General features: G+C 41.6%; 1 protein-coding gene across 1 annotated transcript in view; it reads right to left on the reverse strand.

Moving 5' to 3' along the window:
• The window catches only part of COL21A1 (collagen type XXI alpha 1 chain), a 184061-nt gene that overhangs the window by 124399 nt on the left and 34960 nt on the right, over positions 1-24702 (reverse strand). Inside the window, exons 2-4 of the mRNA XM_075923637.1 lie at positions 10119-10244; positions 7592-8143; positions 3-171 (exon numbers count right to left, since the gene is read on the reverse strand). Of these exons, the coding sequence (XP_075779752.1) occupies positions 3-171; positions 7592-8143; positions 10119-10206 (809 nt within the window). The 5' untranslated portion in view covers positions 10207-10244. The remainder of the gene's footprint in view (positions 1-2; positions 172-7591; positions 8144-10118; positions 10245-24702) is intronic.

Consider the following 24702-nt stretch of genomic DNA (forward strand, 5'->3'; position numbering starts at 1 on the left):
ACCTTGTAAATTCTGACAAATCAATGTTTGATGTTATTTCATAAGCTTTTGCATTAGAAGATGAGATCTGAATTCTCTTTTTAGCCTTTTTCTTCACACCTAATCCCAAAAGAATATCAAATCCTTTTTCATCTCGAGCTGCCACTGGAATTCTTGTTGGACAAACAGATTCTGCATAACAACAGACAGAATAATTAACAGCAATCTTAAAATACTAAAACTACTATTTAATTCTGCATCTGTCTGACAAACTGTGAAAGATTTTAGGCTAAAGTATAAAGTTCTCAGCTTCTTTGTTTGAATACCAAAATAGACTATGGAAGAAACTCTTTGGGTCAAATATTTCTCCATTTCTGCAGGATTCAGAGGAGAACAGATAAATGAGTGAAAAATGAAGCAGAACCGCCTTTTCCCCACCCCCATATACAGACCTGTCACATGTTCCCCTCTTTTGCCTGATACCCTCCAAATCCCTTCCACAAAGCACTGAATATTTGGATCTCTGGGAGTTTGTGGGTGGAAACAGCTGCTGTGCATAACTTATTCTCATGGTGACCTGATGGATGCTGCCACAGGAATATGGGGTATATCTACACTGCAATTGTACATGAGAATGCCAGCAGAAGTAGAAAAGACTTGCGCTAGCAGGGTTCAGGCTAGCATGCTAAAAACAGCAGTGTGGACATTGTTGCTTGGGTCACACCTGGCCCGTGAGGGTTGAGTTGAAGTGCCTAGTCCATAGCTCCACTCGACCTACACAATCACATTGCTATTTTACCACACTGGCTCAAGCTCTGCTACCACCAGTCTCTTTCTATCCCGCCTGGGAAGCTTGCTTCTAGCTGCAATGTATAGATGCTTAGTGTTAGAGACATACCCACAGTCACTAATACAGTTTGAGCTTCTCAGATGAAAGGCAGTGCAGACATAAAACATCATATCTCCAGTTCTGCAAAACTAATATATTAGGGACAGCCTATCTCAGCCATTACTCAGCTACACAGAGGGCACCCTAGATGTCCAGCTACAGAAGCTACTTCCTAATTCAAGAGGGTAGCTGCATAGCTCATTGCTGCTTTAAATCAAGGTACAGCTGGCCAAGACTGCTCAGAGTAATTGGATTAATGAAAATGAGATCCCTTAGCATTCCTCCTGATGGTAATATACGTGTGTGTTATAAAAATAGAGAGTGAAGAGAGAAGGATTCTTCCCTCGATGGGAGTTCTGGTGCAGGAGATAAGTAGAAGAAAAATGCCCATTAGGACCAAAGAGTCTTCTAGCTCCTTCTGAGTGTAGGACTGAAGACGACAGCCCCTCTACTGGGGATGATGAAGGAGGTCATCATCCAACTCTGATGACTGGTACTCCTGCATGGAGGAAGCGGAGCATCTTCATTATTTCATTCCTAAAGCACCTCACTGTGATAAATAACATAAGGAACTCTGATGTGATCAATTTTCTGCTTATTCTGGATTGTCCATGCAGCTTTCTAGACACCAACCTGCCATATGAACACTGCTACCACTCTGTGTCACACTCCCATACTTTCCCTGCACTCTATGACGGTGTATCTGCACAGCACCCTTAGCTCGAAACAAGCTATGCAATTTGCACTTCGCAAATTACATAGCTTATTTTGAGTGTATTTCAAAATAACTTATTTCATAATTTCAAAATAAGGCGCTGTTCCGAAATTCCCCTTAACCATAGTGGAACAAAGGTTACTGGGACATCAGAATAAGCCTCCGGTTATTTCAAAATCTATTTAGAAATAACAGGCTGCTTCAGTAGACACAGAATAGCTATTTCAGGATACTTCCAGTATCCCAAAATAGCTCCACAGTGTAGAGTATCCTATGTGTCCACAAGTGCACAGCAACTAGGTGCAAGGAAGATTTACATGGTAGTTTGCCATGCACTAACTCACTGTGTAGACAAGCTTTTCTGTCAACAATCCTTCAGATGTTACAGAGAAGATGGAGACTGAGGGGAAGAGTAATGGATTAACCAGAACTGCTTACCATTATCAGTGTTCAAATCCCTTTAAAAAATACAGCATTTAAAAAAATTGTTACATGTGTCAAAAGCAAACATCCTGCACATGCTGTAACAGACAAGCAAGCAAGCAAGCAACGAGATGTACAGAAAAAACATCCTCCTGTATCAGTACTACTTAGACCTCCCTGGTATGGCACCCTCGGGACCTAACCGGTCCTGAATGAGGGAATTTGCCAGATCAGGGGAGGTACCCTGCCATTGGTCTCCCATGATACTTCCTTTCCCTCCAGCTGGCTCTGATCCAGCACCACTGCCACAAAGCATCAGCTCTGCTGCTATAGAGCTTGGGCTCCAGCATGCTGCTGCCACCCAGCCGGCGCTTCCTGGGGATGGGGCCCCATGGCTGTCCGACTGCTGCTGCACCAAGACGTGGCTCCGCAGGGATGGGGCTTGCTAGGTCTCACTGCTTCCCTGACTGACCAGGGCTCTCCAGGAATGGGGCTCACCCATCCAATTGTGAGGCTCCCCTCTGACGGACTTCCTGACTGGCTTGCATTCCTGGGTGCCAGAGCTTTCTGATCCAGCAACATCCATGATCCTGCCAGACCACAGATGTTGCTGAACCAGAGAGTCATGAATTTAAGAAGTTCAACCTGTATTAATACAGAGATTCAATGAAGTAGTTCCCATAAGTATTTGCTAATGAAGCTTTCTTTTATACTTTATCAATTCACAACTAAATGAGTAAAATGTAGTAACAATATGAAGAATTTTTTAAGATGTAAAAGATTACTGTAAGTAAAGAGCATATTTACTTTTGACTGATAACAAACATGGGAATTAATTTTGAAAAGTCTTACACATGGTACAAAGAGTAACACAAGTTGGGTGCATGATACTAAAATGTAACAGATGTTTGGGTGTTTATTGCCTTAGATTTGGATTAATTTCAAATAATTAAACTTTAATCAGCAGCTTGACATAGGATAGAGATAAGGCTCTAATTATTTTTGAGTTACAACAGTTGTATTTTGACTCCTTTGCATACAACATGAATTATGGTCCATTATGTCTGTTATGGTAAAGTCTGCTTTAAAGCTATTTTCACAGTACAAATATGATGAGATATGTTTTCTGTTGAAATTAAAGTTGGCTGAATGTTCACCCCCTCCACCTCCCCTTTTTTTAACAAAAACAATTCTGGGCAATGGACCTAAAATGCTAAAAATGATAGAATTAGGTGCTAAAGCCAATATTTATTTTCATTAATAGTTTATCTTATTAAAAACAGACCTGTTTTGCTTTTGTTACAATATATGCTTAAACTATATTGTAAATTCGTTTTCACTATTCAAATTTTCCACTGTTCAATAGGAAAATATCAGTTCATAATCAAGAAAGACGTTAGAAATACATTCCAAAGAAGGGCTGGAGGATTCTGAGATCTCCATCTGGACCAGCCATGGGTTAGAGCCAGGTGCTAAAAGGAAGAACACAAGTTTTGTTGCCAAAGAATTATCAGCACAGAGGTCTAGACTGTGGCTAGCCCATGCTGAAATGCTCAAGAAAGGAAGATGTAAAAAAAAAAAAAAAAAAAAAAAAACATTTTCCCTTTTGTGCCACCATGCGCCTGCTGCCTCAGATGCCAGTCATAACTGAAGCTCCCAACAACCAATGAGACATTCTGAAATGTGATCTAATCAATGGCTAGTCTATCCTCCATCTCTTTCCAATAGCCAAGAATTACAGAAATCACGCATAATTTACACTCTGGACAATAAAATATCTGGAGCCTAGAAGACCTCAGAACAATTATTACATAGCACAGACACTGCTGGTGTTCGTATGCATATCAAAGCACAAGTGCAAAGTTTAGTCAAATTAAACTTGATAAATTATTGCTTCAGCTGGTCTTTTTGAATGGATTAAGAAACATGCACATGCAGCAAAGTCAGTTTCTAAACTCAGTTGCACCAAAAATGATCAAGTGTGTCTTCTATGAATATGTATACGAGGCATTCATACTAATCAATATGAGTATTAGAGCCAAATCTGATCTCAGTTATACCAGTGGGGAAATCTGGGGTCACTTTAATTAGTTCAATCCAGAAATAAGGGTTCCTTGAAGAAACTGGATTTACTCTGAGTTCATGCTGAAGTAACCAAGATGAAAATCTGACCCTGAGATTTCCATGTGCATATTTCATGCATTAAAGAGATACAGAAGATTTATATGGGATAAGGAGTTTTATTTGGTCATCTAGACCATCTTCTTCCACTGTGTCAGGACTATTTTCATACTACTTGCACCATCCACCACAGATGATCCTTCTCTCCTGAAGGCAGTAGTAGTTTTTTTATTGGCGTTACTGTCAGTAGCATTGGGCCCAACTCTGAAAATTGCCAGTGATGGCAATTCTATAGCCTCCCTTGACACTTTGTTTCATTATGCCATTTTTCCTTATACGTGATCTAATTTTGCCTTGCTGCAGCCTCAGAAAACTTCTTGTTCAATCTCATTAGTTAATACTTATAATTGATCCCTCTCTATTCCGTAACATCTCTTCATGCCTAGAGAGGTTGTGGAATCTCCATCATTGTCTAACCTGCTCTTAAAAATCTAGATATCTGTCTGGGATGGTTTAGATGGTGCTTGATACTGCCGTGAGAGTCAGGGACTGGAATTGAGGACCTCTTGAGGACCCTTCCAGTTCTTGTATTCTATAATTCTATGTACTGCTAAATTGACTACTATTTTTAATACATTATTACATGCAGTCTCTGCATGTCTGAAGTCAAGAGAAATAATCCTTTTCTTTGTATATTAAGCCTAGCAAAATCTCAGACGTTACAAAGCAAGAACTGCATTGTTTACCATAGGGCTATTAGTATAGTCCAGGTTGCTAGTCACCTCTGAAACTTCTCTCTCTCTCTCAAGAAAAGAGAACAAGTCATGAACTGGACAATGGAACCCCAAAAGTGTTCAGCAAAGTTTTATTACTCATTCCCCTGCCAAGACCAAACACATAACATACAAGGAGTTTAGTATCCTGTTCCAGTATAGGCTGTAGTTTATTGATAATGTGTTGGACAGGTTTAAGTTGGGGGCTGTAGGTGATGACAAGTGGTGTTCGATTGTTGGTTTTCTTGGGTCTGTCTTGAAGTAGTTGATTACTAGGTATTCGTCTGGCTCTTTCAATTTGCTTTTTTATTTCTCTGGGTGGGTAGTTGAGGTTTATAAATGCTTGGTAGAGATCCTGAAGTTTCTGGTCTCTGTCAGTGGGATTAGAGCAGATGCGGTTGTATCGAAGATGCTTGTCATCACCTACAGCCCCCAACTTAAACCTGTCCAACACATTAACAATAAACTACAGCCTATACTAGAACAGGATACTAAACTCCGAGAGGCTCTGGGAGACAGACCCATAGTATCCTATAGACTACCACCTAACCTCAAGATGATTCTTACCAACAACCACAGGACATACCACACTAATACCAACCCTGGTACCTTCCCTTGCAACCAACCCCGTTGCCAGCTTTGTCCACATATTCACTCTGCTGATACCATTATTGGACCTAACCAAGTGAGTTATAAGATCAAGAACACATATTCCTGCGCATCCAGAAATATAATTTATGCAATTATGTGCCGAAAGTGCCCGTCTGCTATGTACATTGGACAAACGTCTCAGACACTTCGCCAAAGGATCAATGCCCACAAAACAGATATCAGACAGGATCACAAAGAAAAAACAGTTTGTTGCCATTTCAACCAGAAAGGACATTGTCTCAACAACTTGATTATCTGCATCCTGCTTCAAAAGCCTTTTAAGACTTCACTTGAAAGAGAATCCTCTGAACTGTCATTCATGCTTAAATTCGACACTTTACACTCAAATTTGAATAAAGATGCTAATTATCTTACCCATTACAAAGATAGCTTCCCCAATTATCACCTCTAATATCATTAGCTCACAGACATTTACCTCCCCCCCCCCCCCCCCCATCCCGCTTCTGTTCTGAAATTTGATTTGTCCTTTTCATATGTGTTCATTTTTTTAATTGTATCCTTTGGTATATATGGTTGTGACAATCTTCTTCCACTATTTGATCTGAGGAAGTGGGTCTGGCCCACGAAAGCTCATCACCTTTTAAACCATCTTGTTAGTCTTTAAAGTGCTACATAGTCTTGGCTTTTGTTTCAGCTACACCAGATTAACAGGGCGACATTTCTATCACTATATTTCAGGACAGTCATTGATGGTTCAGGAAGGAAATCCTGTATATACATATCATGTACAACAGTGCAAAACTTGCCAGATTGTTTAGAACAGAATCAATTTTTCCCATTAAGAATCAGATTAAGGCAGTGGTATCCTCCATCAGAAACCAGACTTGATAGAAATTTCCCTAAGACCTGTAAATTATTTTCTTTACATAAAATATACCAACTTGTGGTCTATCTCTATCAATTTTTATTAATGACTTCCTATGTTTAGTTTGACTTCAGTCATTTTTAGATTGACCATCCCACCCATTATTTAAGCTACAGTACATTGGATCATTCTGATTTCATACATGTATCAAGAGACTAACACTGTACCTCAATATAAACAGTTTCCACATTTTTTTCAATGTAGTCCAGACTTCAAGATAAAGAAGTGTACATTTGTTTTTTATTTTGCTCCTGCTAAATGAGGAAACATTGTACCACTGAAGTATGTGTTGTATCAACTCTAAACAGTATAACAAGCACAATACACGCGCTGCTGACGCATGCTATATTCATTGTATAATAAAGTCCTTCTGTGTGATGGATTTTAGAAGCATTATGCTAGCTTTTTTGAGGAATGCCAGTGTTACATAAAGATGTTATAAAATCAATTACCGGTAGTTGTTATTTTTCTAATATTTGAAGTTTAAAAAGTCACTTTAAAATATTGATTTTGGCCAATTCTTCTACAAAAATGCTGTTTCAAATTATGCAGAATATTCTGGCAAAATTCACTGGAATTATAACACGAGCCTATAAATCTCTGCTGAGCTTCTCAGCACATGCTAGCAGAAGCACTCCTATTACTAATATGAGCCTCTCTTCCCATTTGTTAAGAAGAGGCGATAAGCAGTGTTGCAGACTGAAACCAAACGCAGCTGGAAATAAAGGACTAGTATTAAACACATTTTTTATTCCTGAAGGTTTAACTCGACATGAATTAACATTAACCTCAATATTTTCAGCACTAATTCAAAGAGCTTGAATTATTTAGGTTTGCAAATTCTAAAAAAACCAAAGGGAAGATTTTCATATAAAGATCACATGCACCGAGATGAAAATGTACAACATATCACTTCTCAATTAACATATCACTCCTCAAAAATGCTTCCTTTTTAAATGGAAAAAATAGTACTGCATCAAAATCAAGAGACACTCATTGCAATAGCTAACAAATTTTGTTATTATTCAAGAGTGGCTGAGTTATATACTTACCAAAAGGATATCTTTGAAATACCTGTACTGCAATATGCACACAGCCATACATATCACAAGATTTCAAGACTATGTATATTTGAAAGATACATTAATGTTTACCTTCACAGAGTTTCTGCTTTATTACTTCTCTTATTCTGGATATTGCAATATAATCTTCAACATAGAATACATAAGTTGATGAGGGCTTGTTGGCAATTGCTCTAAGTTCATCCTCCTCGATTTCTGAGCCAACACCAATAGCAAACAAAGTGATTTTATTTTTTCTTGCTTCTGCTGCCGCCTCTTTGACTTCATCTTGGGATTTGCCATCAGTGAGAACAACAGCTATTTTAGTTAAAAATCTTGAGGATTTAGCAAAAAGGTGGTCAATTGCAAACTGAATAGCTCTTCCTGTTCTTGTATTTCCACCTAAATATTGTATGTATTCCATTTCTCTGATTAAATTTTCACTGGAATCATGTGTTCCTAGTGGGATTTCAAGTACAGGGTAATCACTGTACTGGACTACTCCAACTTGAATAAACTTTGGCCCTATATCAAAATTACGTGTAATATTGACAAGCCACCTTTTGATAATTTCAAAGTTCTCTGGGCCAACACTATAGGAGCCATCTAGGATGAACACTAAATCTGCTGGTGCAGTTCTGCAACCTAAAAACAAAAACAAAAGCAATATTTTAATGGGAGTCTTCTCTACTGCAAGCAATCCTTTTTTCATTTATCAGTGATTGGTTATATAATAATCAGCTGGCCCAAATATTTTCTAAATTCTTCATTTATACTGCCGTATAAAAATCTCCTAAATTTTTCAGAAGACAAGTTATTTTCAGTCAGACTCAGCCTTGCATCTGAAAAAAAATCAAGCTGTGCTCTGTTTTGTACATTATTACCAGCTATAACCAACAATAAAAACTCTGGAATCAGAACTTTAGCTGGCAATTGAATATGATGCTTGCTATAGAAAAGAATGCAGCTTTCTCTTTCATATCTATATTTCTCTGCAGTGATGTCAGCAGTTAAACACACACACACACACACACACACACACACACACACACACACACAGTGCAGCTCACAGCAGCAAAGTCTTTTTCTTGAATCATTTTCTGATCACACCCTAATATAAAATTATCTGACGTTGTTAATATGCATCTCCAGTAAAAATTACAGAGCATTTAATTCTGTTGAATGACACTGGTGCCACATTATATTTTTAGGAAATGACATTGAATCATTTGAGCTCAATGACAGATGAGTGGGGCATGTGCTTGTGTGAATCATGTGACTTCTGAAGGAGTGGCAATACAAAGGACAATTTTGGAATAGGTAAGTCATGTGCATCTAGTAAAGAGTGGTCACTGTCTTGGAGCCTTGTTAAAAATGAACTTGCTCCTTAAGAATTTTCCTTAAAATAACAATTAGTGCTCTCTCTCTTTTTTTTTTTTAAAGAGATATTCTTTTCCTGTAGAAGAGGTAAAATATTATGGCTACAGAATCATGTTAGGAACCTTTCATCAGTGACAATTCACCATTGACATTTCATCCTAGTAAGTACTAAGTGTAGAACTACATAGAGATATCATAAATAGGAATGTTACATTGTGGGTAATTGACCAATCAAATAGCTGATGCATTTTCATCGGCTATTCGATAGGGCGTCTCCGCCTTTGATGTGTAGAAATAGACACAGGGCTGTAGCTATACTTTAAAGGCATGGAGCCCGGGGTCAGCTGAGGACTTTCTGCAGACCCTGGGCTCTGGGCAACGCTACTGCTTTGAAATGCTGTGGGAGTCTAGCATCAGGTTCCTCCCAGCGTTTCAAAGCAGCAGCGCTGCATGGAGCCTGGGATCAGTTGGGAAGTCCACAGCTGATCCCAGGCTCTATGGCACTGCCACTTTAAAACGAGGGACATGACGGACTAATCAACTAGTCGACTATCCAATAAGCAAATGCTTACTAGACAGTTGACAAGCTTTTCGGCTAGTCGCTCCCCTTTGCTGCCTCTATCAGAAAGAGGAAGAAGGAGATACTTCAAAGTAGCAGTGCCACATGGAGCCTGGGGCCAGACCCTGGGCTTCGGGCGGCACTGCCACTTTTAAATGCTGTGGGAGCCCGGCGTTAGGTTCCTCCCAGTGTTTCAAAACTGCAGCACCGCATGGAGCCTGGGATCAGCTGAGGAGTCCCCAACTGATACCAGGCTCTTTGTGGTGCTGTCACTTTGAAATGCGCCACTGGCAGCCCATCATTAGTCTCCTCCTGTCATTTCAAAGTAGCAGTGCCGTGTGGAACCCGAGATCAGGTTGGGAGTCCCGGGCTCCACATGGCAGTGCTGCTTTGAAACACCAGGAGGAGCCTGACACCAGGTTCCCGTGGCAGCATTTCAAAGTGGCAATGCCAGGTGGAGCCTCAGGCTCCATGTGGCATTGCCGCTTTGAAGTACCCCATTCTCCCTCCCACTGCTTCTTTCTAATAGAGACAGCAAAGGGGGGGGGGGGTGAGAGCGAGAAGTCGACAAGCTTGTTGACTAGTCCTTCACATCCCTAATCATAATCCAGTCCCTGAATATGCTGTACTTGTTTTCAGCTAGCCATGACTGGTCAAAAAAATTAAATATATTTCTCTTACTTGCTCTTATTTCACCATCTTCAGCCGAGATATAATCCTGAAGTAGCAGAATTAAAATTGTCTGAAAAAACTTCAAGTTCTGTGCCATGTATATTTGATTTCCAAAGTTTTTGGTCCTAAATTAAACTGTAAAAAAAGAAAAGATATTACAGTTCTATCAATCAAAAATTCAACTGAACAGTTATGCTTTGCCAGTTTTGCATAAAAAACAAGTCATGATCAAATCTAGCTCTCACTGCTTTGACATGTAGTCCTATTGACTATGTTCCATAATTTCAGCTATACTATCCATCTAACCAGTGTGAGAAAAATTTAACTGTAACGCTAGAATATCATTTCCTAGGTATTCTCTGGAGTCACTATCATTTTTCTATAGAGTATTATATAAAAGTAACAAGTGAATTGTGTCGAAAAGCCACAATTTTTAAATTGCTCCATGCAATGTAATTCACTTAGGAAGCACAGCTGCTTCCTAAGTGAAGTACTCTTAAGGCGGAAAAGAATACCTAAGCCACACAGCACAATATGGGCCTTAACACGATTGTAGTCTCTGTCATCATACCTAGCCATTGGAATGTGAAAACTGATTCGCTTTTCCTGCCCAAAATAATATTGTTCTATGTGACATACAATATTTCATATGCTACTATGAACTCAGAGACAGAGGTCAGATTCTAATCTGAATGACTGTGGTATCAGGGGTGACAACCCTGATTTCAGTGGTGTTACTGAAATCAGAATCTTATCCCAAATGCGTTACACATAGCAGTGGCATAGCCAGAAGGGCCCACTTGGATGGGGCTCCAACTTCAGGTGGGTAGGCAAGAATGGGGAAGGAAGAAAAGTGGGATAGGTGGGTAAATCCCAACCCCTATGCCCGGCTGGGACTCCAGGGCAAAGCGGAGCAAGCCCAGGCGCCCTGTCCCCACTCCCTGGTGGGGGCACTAGGCAGGGTGGCAAGTGAGCCTCGATATGAAGTGAATGAGCCACGGTCCAATCAAGCACACCTGTGGCTACACTCCTGCAGCAGAGCTGGGCATTAAGGTATAAGATAACATGCATTAACGCATGGCATTATGGTCATCACTGAGGCTATGTCTAGACTACATCCCTCTTTGGAAAGAGGGATGTAAATTAGACTTATCAAAATTGCAAATGAAGCTGGGATTTGAATTTCCCATACTTTATGTGCATAATTGTGACAGCTTTTTTTTTGAAAAACATTATTTCAAAAGTGAAACCGCAGTCTAGATGCGGTTCTTTCGAAAAGACAAGCCTTTTCCAAAAGATTCTGAACTCCTCAAAAAATAAGGTTTAAAGGATCTTTCGAAAAAGACTTTTCTTTTCGAAAGAACTGCGTCTAGACTGTGGTTTCGCTTTCGAAATAGCATTTTTTTAAAAGTCACCATGATGTTATTATGCAAATGAAGCCAAGGACATTCAAATCCCGGCTTCATTTGTAATTACAATATGTCTAATTTACATCCTTCTTTCGAAAGAGGGATGTAGTTTAGACGTACCCTATATCGCATCTACTGATATTTACAAATGCAACATGTCATGAAAAAAATCATATTGCCTTTTCTCCATTTCAGGTTTTACTCTAGATAATTTCTCCTGTCTGCTGTTTTCTCTTCCAATTTGCACCTATTTCCTTACGTGATAAATTTTATTTTAACCACATTATGTAACTATTCTCCTTGCTTAATTCCATGTCTATTGTATATTAGAATAGAATTCTAATGATAAAAATGAAATAGGACTCCTTTAGATATTATACTTTCCCATAAATTAATTCTAAACTAATTTCAGGGCACAAAGGGGACAATATCTTGAAAATACACAAAATGAAGATTTTAACCTTCTAGAAAAGACGAATATCTTTAAATGGTCATATTCTGTTCTTAGTTACAAAATGAAAACCTCTGGTCAGTGGGGAAAATGTACTGCTGAAACAAGCAAATATATTTGGTCAAGTGTGGCTGCACAATTGTAATGCAGACCAGAATCTGCTCCGCACCAAAACTGTGTGAGCATTTTTCATAAATCTGCAAGCTGTTTCTTCTGCTTAATACATTGTCAGCAACTCCTAGGTGTCATGACAATGGCAATATCCACTAAATTCCTTTGTCTGGATACAAAATATGGCCCTCTCTTGTCTAGTAGTTGGTCAAACAAGTTTTTTTAATCTCCTCAACAAGGAAACCAATAACTAAATGGGGGCTCAGTTTTCAAAGATGCTAAATGCCCTTCACTTCCATTGAACTTATAAGACCAGACTAATATAGACATTGTCCTCCATGCCCCATCCTTCTTCTATGTCACCCATGTTGGTCTTGACCACCCGCTTATTCATTTGTCCTATAAACATCTTTTTGCCATACACATGGAATACTCTTCCTGACCCTGCATGGTCACTTCCACATCTTCCTTCAAATTCCTCCTCAAAACCCTTGTCTTCAGTGATTCATATATGAAATGTGCCTACATATAATGCATACGTGCAAGAGACACTGGATGTAAATGCAATATACATAACAAAATAAAACTAGGGGGCTATACCCCCTGCTCGCTACACTCGTCAACCCCCCTCTCGCACACCCCACGCTCTCCTCCCGGTCACTGAGAACAGGGTAGGGGGGAGCAGGGAAGTGCAGCAGAGCAGCCTAGCACTGGGAAAGGAGTTGGGAGAGGGAGGGAGGGAGGAGGCAGGCGGGACGCAGTGTGACATGATGACATCACTTTGTCATCCTGCAGGAAAATATTTGTTTATATAACGAGAGAGATATCAATCTACTTTACTGAAATGTATAACACTTGTACATACAGGTCATTCTCCCTTATCCTTAATATGTTGCTGTCCTCTTTGACTGCAATTTTTTTCAGTGCAGAAAAAAGGTGCTTCTCTATGCACGGACAACATCTCCAACACTGATAATAATTAGAAACTGATTAGATGTTATGAAACATCTGAATACTACAGAACAGCCCACGCTGGATACAGGCATACAATATTTTGTTTTGACGCATGAAAATGTCATCATGGGCAGGTAAATGCAAACAAATAATCATTTCCTTAACTAGAAATAGGCAAAGAAGTACAATGAAAAGAATGTCAATAATGTGCCATAACGTACTAGGCATCCAGAAGAGAACCAGTAGAAAAATCATAGAATACTAGGACTGGAAGGGACCTCGAGAGGTTATCTAGTCCTGTCCCCATGCTCTCTCACAGCAGGACCAAATACTGTCTAGACCATCCCTGATAGACAAATCATTCTGTAACAATTTAATAGAATCCTAGAAATGGAAGGAACCTCTAGAGGTCACCAAGTCCAGTCCCCTGCATTCATGGCAAGACCATCTGCACTCATGTCCAAACCATCCCTCACAGGTGTTGGTTGTAAAAATCTCCAATGACGGGGATTCCACAACCTCCCTAAGCAATTTATTCCAGTGCTTAACAATCCCAAGAATTAGGACGTTTTTCTAAAATTACAGCAAGGGAGGTTTTAGGTTGGACATTAAGACCACTGCTTCCTGTCCTATCCTCAAAGGTTAAGGAGAATACTTTTTCTCCCTCCTTGTAACAAGCTTTCAGGTAGTTGATAGCTGTTATGTCCCCTCTCAGTATTCTCTTTTCCAGACTAAGCAAACCCAGTTCTTTCAATCTTCCCTCATTAGTTATATTTTCTAGACCTTTAATCATTTTTGTTGCTTTTCTCTAGATCTTCTCTAATGAGTTCACATCTTTCCTGAAATGTGACAACCAGAATTGGAGACAATACTCCATAGTAGAAGTTTCATCACCGCACAGTAGAGCAAAAGAATTACTTCTGTTATCTTGCTTACAGTACTACTATTAATACATCCCAGAATGTTTGCTTTCTTTTTTTCTTTTTGGCAACAGTGTCACACTGTTGACTCATATTTAGCTTGTGGTCTACTATGATCTACTCCTTCATAGGTAGTCATAACCCATTTTGTATGTGTGCAAGACCCCTTATTCCCACAAATACCAATATAACAGATACAAAGTTTGTGTTGCATTCATGGTGGGGAGGGGAGTTTTATTGAGATTTAGGGACAAGACAAAACTGGAAAGGTAAAAATTTCAGATTCAAATTTACTCTCAATAGATTCATGAGAGATATGTATTAAATGGAATATGTGCAACTTGATCAAGTTCTCAATTTTTCCATTATTTTTTGGTATTTTTCTTACTCTAGCATATGAGCCACAAGGAGTATATAGCTGTAGTTTGACTTCTAAGTCAGCTTTTTGCATTTTCTATTACTTACCAGGCATTCATCTCAGTCCAACTTTTTTTTTTTAATTTCCTCCATACACAATCTCTGGGAAATATGACTTCTGACCTCAGCTGAGGCTAAATACTAAGGGCTTAAAAACAAAGCACAAAAGAAATATCAGCTTCCAAAGATGGTTTTTAACTTATAAAAAAGCAAAAAAGCAGCAAGGTTAACACTTGTAAGAAACCTATTTTATTATATGTCTTTCAATTTATTATGGTGTACTTAGGACACTAAGACAAGATGACAGTATCATATTCTTTTTCAAATAAGCCTACATTTCTGCAATATGTTATATTTATGTATTATTTGGATTGTGGTAAAATGTAGGTACTCCAATCAGGGAACAGGACATATTCCTCAATGTTCTGTAAAAATAAAGAAAATCCATTCCCTGCAGGGTTTGTGCACTCTTCATTATGAACACAATTTACTTTCCCCTCTGTCTCTACTATTACTGACATAATCCCAAAGAAATCCATAAATCAGAATGTTGAGGAACCAACTCAAGAACTTTTGGATCACTGGTTTTGTTTTTTATTTACTATATTTACTTACAAAATGCAACTAGAACTTAAGAAATGAAAGACAGTATAGCTGTTATATATGAAGAAAAATCTGTATGCACTAATATAAAGTATCTGTTGTGCTTGCATTTGTTAGGTATGCTGGAACAGGAATTTTCTCTCTAAGGCTGTGTCTAGATTGCACCGCTTTTGTGGAAAAGGGATGCAGATTAGACACAGCGCAATTGCAAATGAAGCGGGGATTTAAATCTCCCCCGCTTCATTTGCATGAACATGGCTGCCGCTTTTTTCCGGCAAAAAGCGCCAATCTAGACGGGGATCTTTCGGAAAATAAAGCCTTTTCCGAAAGATCCCTTATTCCTCTTAAAATCAGGAATAAGGGATCTTTCAGAAAAGGCTTTATTTTCCGAAAGATCCCCATCTAGACTGGCGCTTTTTGCCGGCAAAGCCCCAAGCCGGAAAAAAGCGGCAGCTATGTTCATGCAAATGAAGCGGGGGAGATTTAAATCCCCGCTTCATTTGCAATTGCGCTGTGTCTAATCTGCTTCCCTTTTCCGCAAAAGGAGTGCAGTCTAGACACACCCTCTACGCAGCAAAGTTATTTCAGAATAATGGAAGTGATTCCGAAATAACTATGCAAGCGTCTACACAGCAAAACCACTATTTTGAAATAATTTCGAAATAGCCGACAGCTTATTCCGGCTTCTGTAAACCTCAGTCTACGAAGAATAACACCTATTCCAAAACAGATATTTCAGAATAGGGGCTGTGTAAACAGGAAATAGCTGCTATTTCAAAATAAGGGTTTCCTGCTGGCCGCTCTGTCCACATTCAGCAAAACTCTGGAGCCCTTAAAGCTGTAGTCTCTGCAGAAAGGGTTTGTGGCTCGCAGCGGGAATGACAGCCCTGAGCCACACTATAGCTACACCTGACTCGCTGTGCCCCCACAATGAGCCAGTCTGATGCTCCCACCCAATCCTCCACTGCTTCCAGGGATCCGTCAAACAGCTTCCAGGAGCCTAGCAAGGGCCAGAAAAGATGTGCGCCTTCTTGGTCAGGAGTGGAGATCCTGGACCTTATTGAGGTTTGTGGGGGGACGAGACCAACTTCCAGGATCTCCGCACCAGACGCAGGAATGCGGACATCTATAGCCGGATGGCCGACAATCTGGCCCCAAAAAAAATCACATCTGCATCCAAGAACAGGTGCGGATGAAGGTTAAAGGAGGACAACTCCTGCTCCAGGGCAGAGCCCCAAAACTGCCCTTTTTTTAAGGAGCTGGACCACATCCTGGGGGCTGCGGGAGGAGGGAAGAGAGATGAGGAGGAGGAGGACCCAGACAAGGCCAGCCTCACCACCCAGCTGACCCAGGAGCCTGAAAGCCTCCCTGTGAATGTGTCCCAGGCATTGTCCGAGGCCAGGGAAGGTACACTATATGAGTGCCATCACTTTCCCTTCATACAGGGGGTGGATGGAATAGCCGGGGGAAGCCAGTTGCTCCACACTTGGCCCTTGCTGGATGCGGATTGCACAAGAGGCTGCCACAGAAGACCCTTGTGCTATTGGCCACAGGGTGTCTGGAGAGTCCTGCCATGCTCTTGACCCTTGTGTGGGACATTCTCCTTCCACAAGCCACCTCTAGAAGGAGGCAGGGATATCCACACACACACACACACACACACACACACTCAGCAATCCCACACACAGAACACAGGCATACCCACAGTCTCGGGGCAGCACCCACTCCCGGGGACATGTGGGCCCTCTAGCCAGAGCGCACATGGCCTTGCTCCGAGCACATTGCCTGCAACCTAGACGGGAACTGTCGCCCTCGGCTCACAGATAGGGGCTAGGCTTCAGGCACTGTCCCCCCTGGGATGACTGACTATCTCTCTTTATTGTCTACAGTTGGACCAGCTGTGAGAGGGGGGCGGGGTCAACCCCACCCGGAATAGCCTCCCGGACCCGAGGCATCCGCAGGAGGAATTCCAGTGGCAGCACCTGGCAGCACTCCTTGCCCTGGAGCACACCATCCATGACTGGGTCCAGGAGGACCAGCAGCTGTATCGGGAGAGCTGGCGGAAGCTGCTTGCGCAGGGCTGCTCCAGGTGTGCGGATGTCCACTCCCTTGTGCTGAGCATGATGCCTCCTCCTGCTCCAGCTTCTGCTCCCGCTCCTGCTGTAGCTCCTCCTCCCACTCCTTCTCCTCCTCAAAACCCTACCCACCCACCCCTCCATGGATGCCAAGGCCCCCACACCTGTGCTGGTGGGATCCACAGAGCCTGGCACCACTCCCAGCCCCAACCCTGAGTATCTCCTCATTCCCCCTCTCCCTTCCAGCTCCTTCCACCCAGGTTCACACCACCCACCTTCTTCTACCTTTTCTCCTCCCCTCTCCCAGGTTCTTTCCCCAGTTTCTTTAACCCCACATAGAGAATACAGAGTTTTTAGTTTTCAAAAAAAAATGTCCTTTATTTTTTCAGCAGGAAAGGGGGGAAGGGAGGGGTAAGTGGGGGGATGGCAGTGAGGAGTGAAGCAGAAGCCCTCAGTGGGGCAGACCAGGAGAGTGTGTCACTGGTCCCCCGGGGAGAAGCTCTCCCTGAGGGCCTCCCAGATGCACACGGCCCCCTGATTGACGGCAGCTGTGCACAGCTGCTCGTAGTCCCTGCCTACGTGGTCAACCTTTGCCCCCCCCACCCTGGGAGGAATGCCTCCCTCTTCCTTTCACACACGTTGTGCATAACACAACACGCAGCCAATACGTATGGGATGTTGTGCGCCCTGAGGTCCAGACAGGGGAGGCGGCATCTAAACTGCACCTTCAAATGGTCAAAGGCACCTTCCATGACCATGCAGGCCCTGCTTAGCCTGGCGTTAAGTCCTTCTCTGGAGGAGTTGAGGTGGTCGTTGTAGGGCATCCCCCACCAGGCAGATGGGCATGTCCCCAACCCTGATGTTGCGGTCGGGAAAGAAAGTTCCAGCATGAAGCTTATTATTTGGCTAATCATGGAGGATAAATATATTGCAGAGAAGGGATATGGCTTCTCTGCATCAGTCTTTCCTACTAAATTTAAATCACTGTTAGCCAGCTGAAGCATAAGGAGAGGAGATAAGAACATAAGAATGGCCGTACTGGGTCAGACCAAAGGTCTATCTAGCCCAGTATCCTGTCTACCGACAGTGGCCAGCACCGGGTGCCCCAGAGAGGGTTGACCGAAGACAATGATCAAGTGATTTGTCTCCTGCCATCCCTCTCCAGCCTCTGACAAACAAAGGCCAAGGACACCATTTTATCCCCTGGCTAATAGCCTTTTATGGACCTAACCTCCATGAAATTATCTAGCTTCTCTTTAAACTCTGTTATAGTCCTAGACTTCACAGCCTCCTCTGGCAAGGAGTTCCACAGGTTGACTACACGCTGTGTGAAGCAGAACTTTCTTTTATTAGTTTTAAACCTGCTACCCATTAAATGTTGGACTACACTGTTAATTATAACATTGGAAAAAGTCATAATAACCATATAGTATTCAACCAGGGGTTCTGTAGATGGAGAATGAAATAGATATAATATTTTTATTTCTTTAGAATTTCCATGTCTACAACTTGAAATCAGCAATTCATAACATGTCAGTAAAAAATTAACACAGTCCACCTGTAAATTACTCAGAATGTAATAACACATTCAGTAAGCATCTTAAAACAACAAATGGTCTGGTAGCACTTTACAGACTAATAAAACATGTAGATGGTATCATGAGCCCACTTCTGCCCATGAAAGCTCATGATACCATCTGCATGTTTTGTTAGTCTATAAAGTGCTACCAGACCATTTGTTTTTGTTTCTTCTGTAACAGACTAACTCAGCTACCCCCTGAAGCATCTTAAAACAGTCCACTTCCCACAAAAAAGATGATTTTGGAGAAAACTTATTTCAAACCACCAAAGAGGAGGAACAAATGAAAAAGTAGAGAATCAAATATACAGTATTCATATAAAAGCCCTAACCTGTTTAAACTGAAAGAACTTCCACTCAAATGTCTCCACTCAGCACAACTGCAACAGTATGTTGCAGAGAGAAAAAGAACTGGATATAAAATGCTAATAGGAAACTACATAAGTGAACAATTACATTATACACTAGGCTTCAGCTTTCAAATAGCCTTACAGTGTAGTTTCATGAACAGCATTTATAGTAAAAGTTCCTATCCTTTATGACAGTCACCCCTCCAATCAATAAAAAACTGTTCGCTCTCCCCCACATACACACATGCCCCTCAGGAACTACAGTCTGGGACAGAGCCAGAGCCATTGTCAGGAAGGAGGGACAGGAGCGGAGGAGCAGGCCAGACCCAGAGCTGTGGCTGGATTCGTGGCTGGGGCCACAGCTGAGAGCAAAGATGCTGTGGGAGCCAAGAATGGGTCTGCGGTGAGCACAAGCTGGGACTGGGGCTGGGTTAGAACATGGCTGGGTGGTGCTCCCTCCCCACCCCCAGTGCGAGCTTTGGCCCTGCCACTCTTCCTCCCTTTCCCGAACATTTGGGATCACAGTTTTATGAAATGTCACTAGATGGGATTGTGGTAATTACAGGTAAATGAGCCTTACTGTAATACTATGTAAAATACCTTTAAACATTTCTGAATACCTAGATAAACACAAAACAAAACAGGGGAAGAGCTTCTGCAAGTTAATATCATGCTTCTCCAACATAAGAAAGTTCTTTAAGGGAGTGAACAAAATAGTGAGTAAAGGAAGGCTATTTTTAAATCAGATTTTCCAGTAACAAAACGGCTTTAATAGTAGATCCAAATGTATTCTGACTTGGTGAATAAAATTATATTCTCACAACAAAGCTATTTCTCCAAATACAATTTTTAAAGTGTTCCTCTGTATTTCATTTGCAACACTCAAAAAGAACATCTGGTTCCTGTAAGATAGAAGAAATCAGAGGACTTAAAAATTTCATTTATAAGTCTAAAGCCAAATAGCTGTTCAATACTCCAAACTGAATTTGTTAACAGAAACCAAAATTCACAAGGAAATTATCCAACCCTTAAGAGGCTTCCCCAGCAGGCAGATCCCAGGAATTACACAGCCTCTACATTTATATTAAATGTGAAGAAAATGATAATATAGAATTGAGTTTTTAGTGGCCATGATAGGTGCCAAACCAACAGCATTATGTACCAAAGTTCTCTTTATTATCTACATAAAAGACAACAGAGCTGAAAGTTTCCTGAAAAGACCTGCCAACATGCTTCATTAATGTAATTATTCCACTGGGCAGTTCACCACCATCCACTGCAGTTTGGGAAATTTTAGCAAGGCACCTGGTGGGGCAGAAACAAGTTGTGCCACAGTGCTTGGAGAAAGGGGTCAATTTCCCATCATGAAGCTTCTTCCATTCCACAATAATTTCCATAATCCATAGTTTTCCTGCCTTTAAAAAAAAAATCCCACAAAGCTGCATAGCACTTTTCATTCTCCATCATCTCTGACAGAGGCATGAAGCCTGCACAGGTCTGCCTTGCTCTCATGATCACTGCAGTCACAGTACGAACAATACTCTCACAGTTGCAGAGCTGCAACAAGAATTGCACCAATAAGGGGCCATGATGATTTCATGGAGGACTGATTGCTGTGGGACATAGTTAAGACCAGTTCAAGGTTGTTGGTAACATCCACTGAGCAGCTTCAGACAGTAAAGCCTCTCTTCTGAGCCTGAGAAATGAACACTGACTGGTGGGATCACATTTTTCCGGCTTGGGATGACAAGCAGAGCAGAACTTTCAGATGCAAAAGACCACATTCCTGAATCTCTGTGCCAAGCTCGCCCCAGTCATCCTGCGTACAGACACAAGAATGAGACCTGCACGAACAGTGGAGAAGTGAGTGGTGATCACACCGTGAAGTCTGCAATGCTGGATTCCCACCAGTTGGTGGGAAATCATTTTGGAGTTGAGAAATCCACAGTCATGCCACTGTCATGGAAGACTGCAGGGCCATTGATTCTCTCCTGATGCTCAAGATGCAGAATCTCAGTGTGCATGACACAGTGAATGGTTTTGCTGCAATAGGGTTCCCAAACTGTGACACACGTATCCCTATTTTGGAACCAGCCCATCTTACAAAATAAAACATCCAGAGAAAGAAAACCACTGTTCTATGGTTATGCAAGCACAGGTGGATCACTGGGGATGTTTCACTGACATCAAAGTAGACTGGTCAAGGAATATGCATGGCAGCTGCATATATGTTCAGAAAGGTGCATGCAGGGACTGGCAGATTACCACTGGTGATGTTGAAATATTAACAGAGCAGATATAGACAGACAGTTGAATATGCTTTTGGTGGACTGAAAGGACACTGGTGGTATTTGCTTACAAGATTGGATCTTGGTGAGAAAAATATCCCAAAATACCTGCCCTCTGGTTTTACTTATCTGTGAGGCAAAGGGGTGAACAGTGTCCTAACATGGAAGAAGAAACTTTCGGGAGAGGATTGTAGGTACCCCTATGAAATTTTATTGAGGTATCCAGTATTTCAAGAGAGATTCCCGTCACATAAATAAACTGATACACATGACCCCCACCACCTAACCTTACATGGGAGTGAAGAACAGATAGCAGTGCAACAAACAGGTAAGATGTAGAGTTCTCTCTCGAAGATGAAAGACAATGAAAAGTCAGCACTTGTGTCCTGCTATGTTGGGTACACTCTCTACAAGTAAACATTGTAATGGAAAATGCATTGCCAAACTTACCCAGGTTTCCCTTCCCTGGAATGAGCTACACCAAGATCAGCTGCTCAGAGTAGCTAGCCTGTAGTGAAATCTTTAAATGTCCTGACTCAAGGCATAGATCATGGGTTCCCAAACTGGGGGACGTGCCCCCCTGGGGGGGCGTGAAGAAATTCCTGGGGGGATGTGAGGCGACCCAATCTCCCCCCCTCCAAGTTTTGATGCTATTTTTGTTTCTCATCCCCCATCAGTTCCTTTTTTTTCCTGCTCAACAAGTTTTGCTGCTATTTGCGGGGGAGGGACAGCCATAGGGTTTCTCAAAAAGCAAAAAGGGGGCGTGTTGCCGAAAAGTTTTGGAAACAACGGGCATAGATGGACAACCTGGTTACATCCACCTCTTCCTCACAGTTCCGAAGGCTCCTCAGTAGTGTTCTCTGAGGTACTGGTGTGGTCTCCACTAACTATGGCATGCAGTTCATTGTAAATGCAGATCTTCAATGCAGCACCACATCAACTTTTGGCTTCTCTGGCATGCCTGTCATAATTCCTGTGCTTTCATTTGACACTGTTGCTGATCTCATCATTCCCCTTCACTTGCCTCCCCTGTGCAATTTGCTGACAGATGTACATGTTTCTACAATTGCTCCATAGCTATGTCTGCACTACCTCTTCTCCTCACAGGCCCAGAAGAGCCAATATTTCCTGTCTACTCCAGGCATAGTGCATACATGGGATGGTCAGTTGGATACATAGATGGTCAGGTATGCATGTCAAGCTGGGTAATCAGGACTAGCTATTTAAAAAATATACAGAGTTATTAAAGAGGATTGGGGTGGAGGTTCTTACCTATGATTCCTGGGCAGGTACGTTCACAATTATTACTGAAGCAGTCAGCATGGGTCATTGTGGGACAGCTGCTGGAGAACTGTTAGGGTCAACCCAGGTCACACAGTTTCTCCATTTGCATTGCACCAACTATAGTTCATCAACTCAATATCAGAGAGGGAATGTCATATCAAGGGGCCTTTTCATTGGCAGGGAATAAATCTGATTACAGACACACGTTTCAAATGTGTTGAAAAAAAGTGTCTTATGTTGATCTAATTTTGTAGTTTAGACCAGGAGAAGCCACTATAACCACTGCATTCCAGACTTCTCCACTGAGATTATTAAAATTGTTTAAATCAGCAATTACTAGTAGTATTCACTGCATCTTAATGCCTGGAACTTTTTTAAAAGTGTGTGTCTATTGTGCTATCCCTTACTATGTGCACAATCACTTCTATGTCCAGCAAGCTCTGTTGACCAGGAGGAAGAGCCAATCTTGCCCTCACCATCTTTATACTTCTTCCCATACCCTTTGAAATTCATTGTGTTCCCAGGGATAGTAGGAGAGCAGAATCCTTGCTTTTAGGGCTGCAGCTATGCCCAGTCACCACACTGGGATGCAAAGGAGCCTCTCACTCCTTCCTGTTGTCATGGATTCGAGCAGTGGCCAGGCCCACTCTAATCATACTAGTGGAAGAGAACTGTGTAAAAAGTAAAGAGATTCATCTAAACATATTTAGCTTCATTTTCCCCTCACAAGTTCATTATCTGTGAGAAGTAAATGGTCTTCTCAGGTGTATTTTTTGTTAATAAAAATAAATTGCCAGATTTGGGTACCAATTCTCAGTTATACTAATGCCATTTTTCCCCCACTCAGAGTGCCAGGGAGTCACAAAGTCAGTGAAAATTATTCCTTAGGCTTATATGTTCCTTAAGGACCTCCACATCAATGTTTAGTTGGTTGATTTTTTGGAGGGAGGGTATATTTTAGGTTTTTTGCCTGAACATCTGTTCCTGAAGTCAGAATTTTAGAAGATTTTGATGCATGTGTTTCAGTGACCATTTATAGTCTCCCTTAAGACAAAGCCAGAAAACACTCACTAAAGACTCATACTGATTTTGGGGAATGAAATTCTTGCTGCTTTTATTGTGAAGAGAATCTAGAAAACCAACTTCTATTTACTAATAAGAATGATTGCTATAGGGTAAAACACAATTGTCAAGGTTTGAGAAGCACTGATATTTGTCATGGGAGCAATTTTCTGTTGAGAAGGCAAGATGTGGTTTGGTTTATTTTATTTTGCTCCTCCCACACACAAACACATCTAATCCTCTTCAGTACCCATTACCATCTACTGGTCTCCCCAAAAGTATCCTTCATGAAATAAGAATCTATATAAAATAGAATTCCCATCAGTTTGTTCTAGGCTAAAGGTGACTGTGGGTGCAACAGAGGTGGCTGAGAGGCCTGTGTAGGTGTAGGTGACTCTTGGTATTTGGAACAGCTGAAGGATGATGGAGTAATTAGGGATGTAAGCCTTTAACCATTCAGCTGGTTAACTGATAAGCTGATTGTTATTGGTTACTATTCATAGTTAAACCCTGCATGGGGCTAGGAGTTCCAGCAGCCCCCAGAGCAGTTAACCATATAACCAATACAATTTTTATTATGTGGTTAATATTTTTATTCATTTTTTACATCCCTAGGAGTAATCCAAGCCAGCTGGGAGCTTGGCACAGAGGTAGGATGATTGGGTGTCTGGAGGTGCAGGAGTAGGTAGTTAGGGTAACTGAAGGGTTGTAATGGAGGGGATTCTAATGCAGCTGAGAGGGGCCAATTAGATTCAGCAATGAGCCTGCCACTTAATGCTACCTTTTTACACAGCTGTTCCTTACTAGCTCAATCCAGCATGGAAGCACTAAGGCACTAAACAGAGATGCTGCTCCTAGCTACTGGCCATGGAGATACCACAGCGGCTACCAGTGACCTGGAGGAACCACTAACTGCAAACATGTTCTGCATGTTCACAGCCTATCTGGATATGTGAAAATACACTTGCAATGTAGGCCGACAACTGGGTGCTACAGACATGTCACAAGTGAAACACTTGGCACCCCTGTGAAAGTTTCCCTTCTATGCAATAAAACCCAGCTAACAAGAACAATGAGAGGAAATTATTAA

Source organism: Pelodiscus sinensis, chromosome 3, assembly GCF_049634645.1.
Source record: "Pelodiscus sinensis isolate JC-2024 chromosome 3, ASM4963464v1, whole genome shotgun sequence".
Lineage (NCBI taxonomy): Eukaryota > Metazoa > Chordata > Testudines > Trionychidae > Pelodiscus > Pelodiscus sinensis.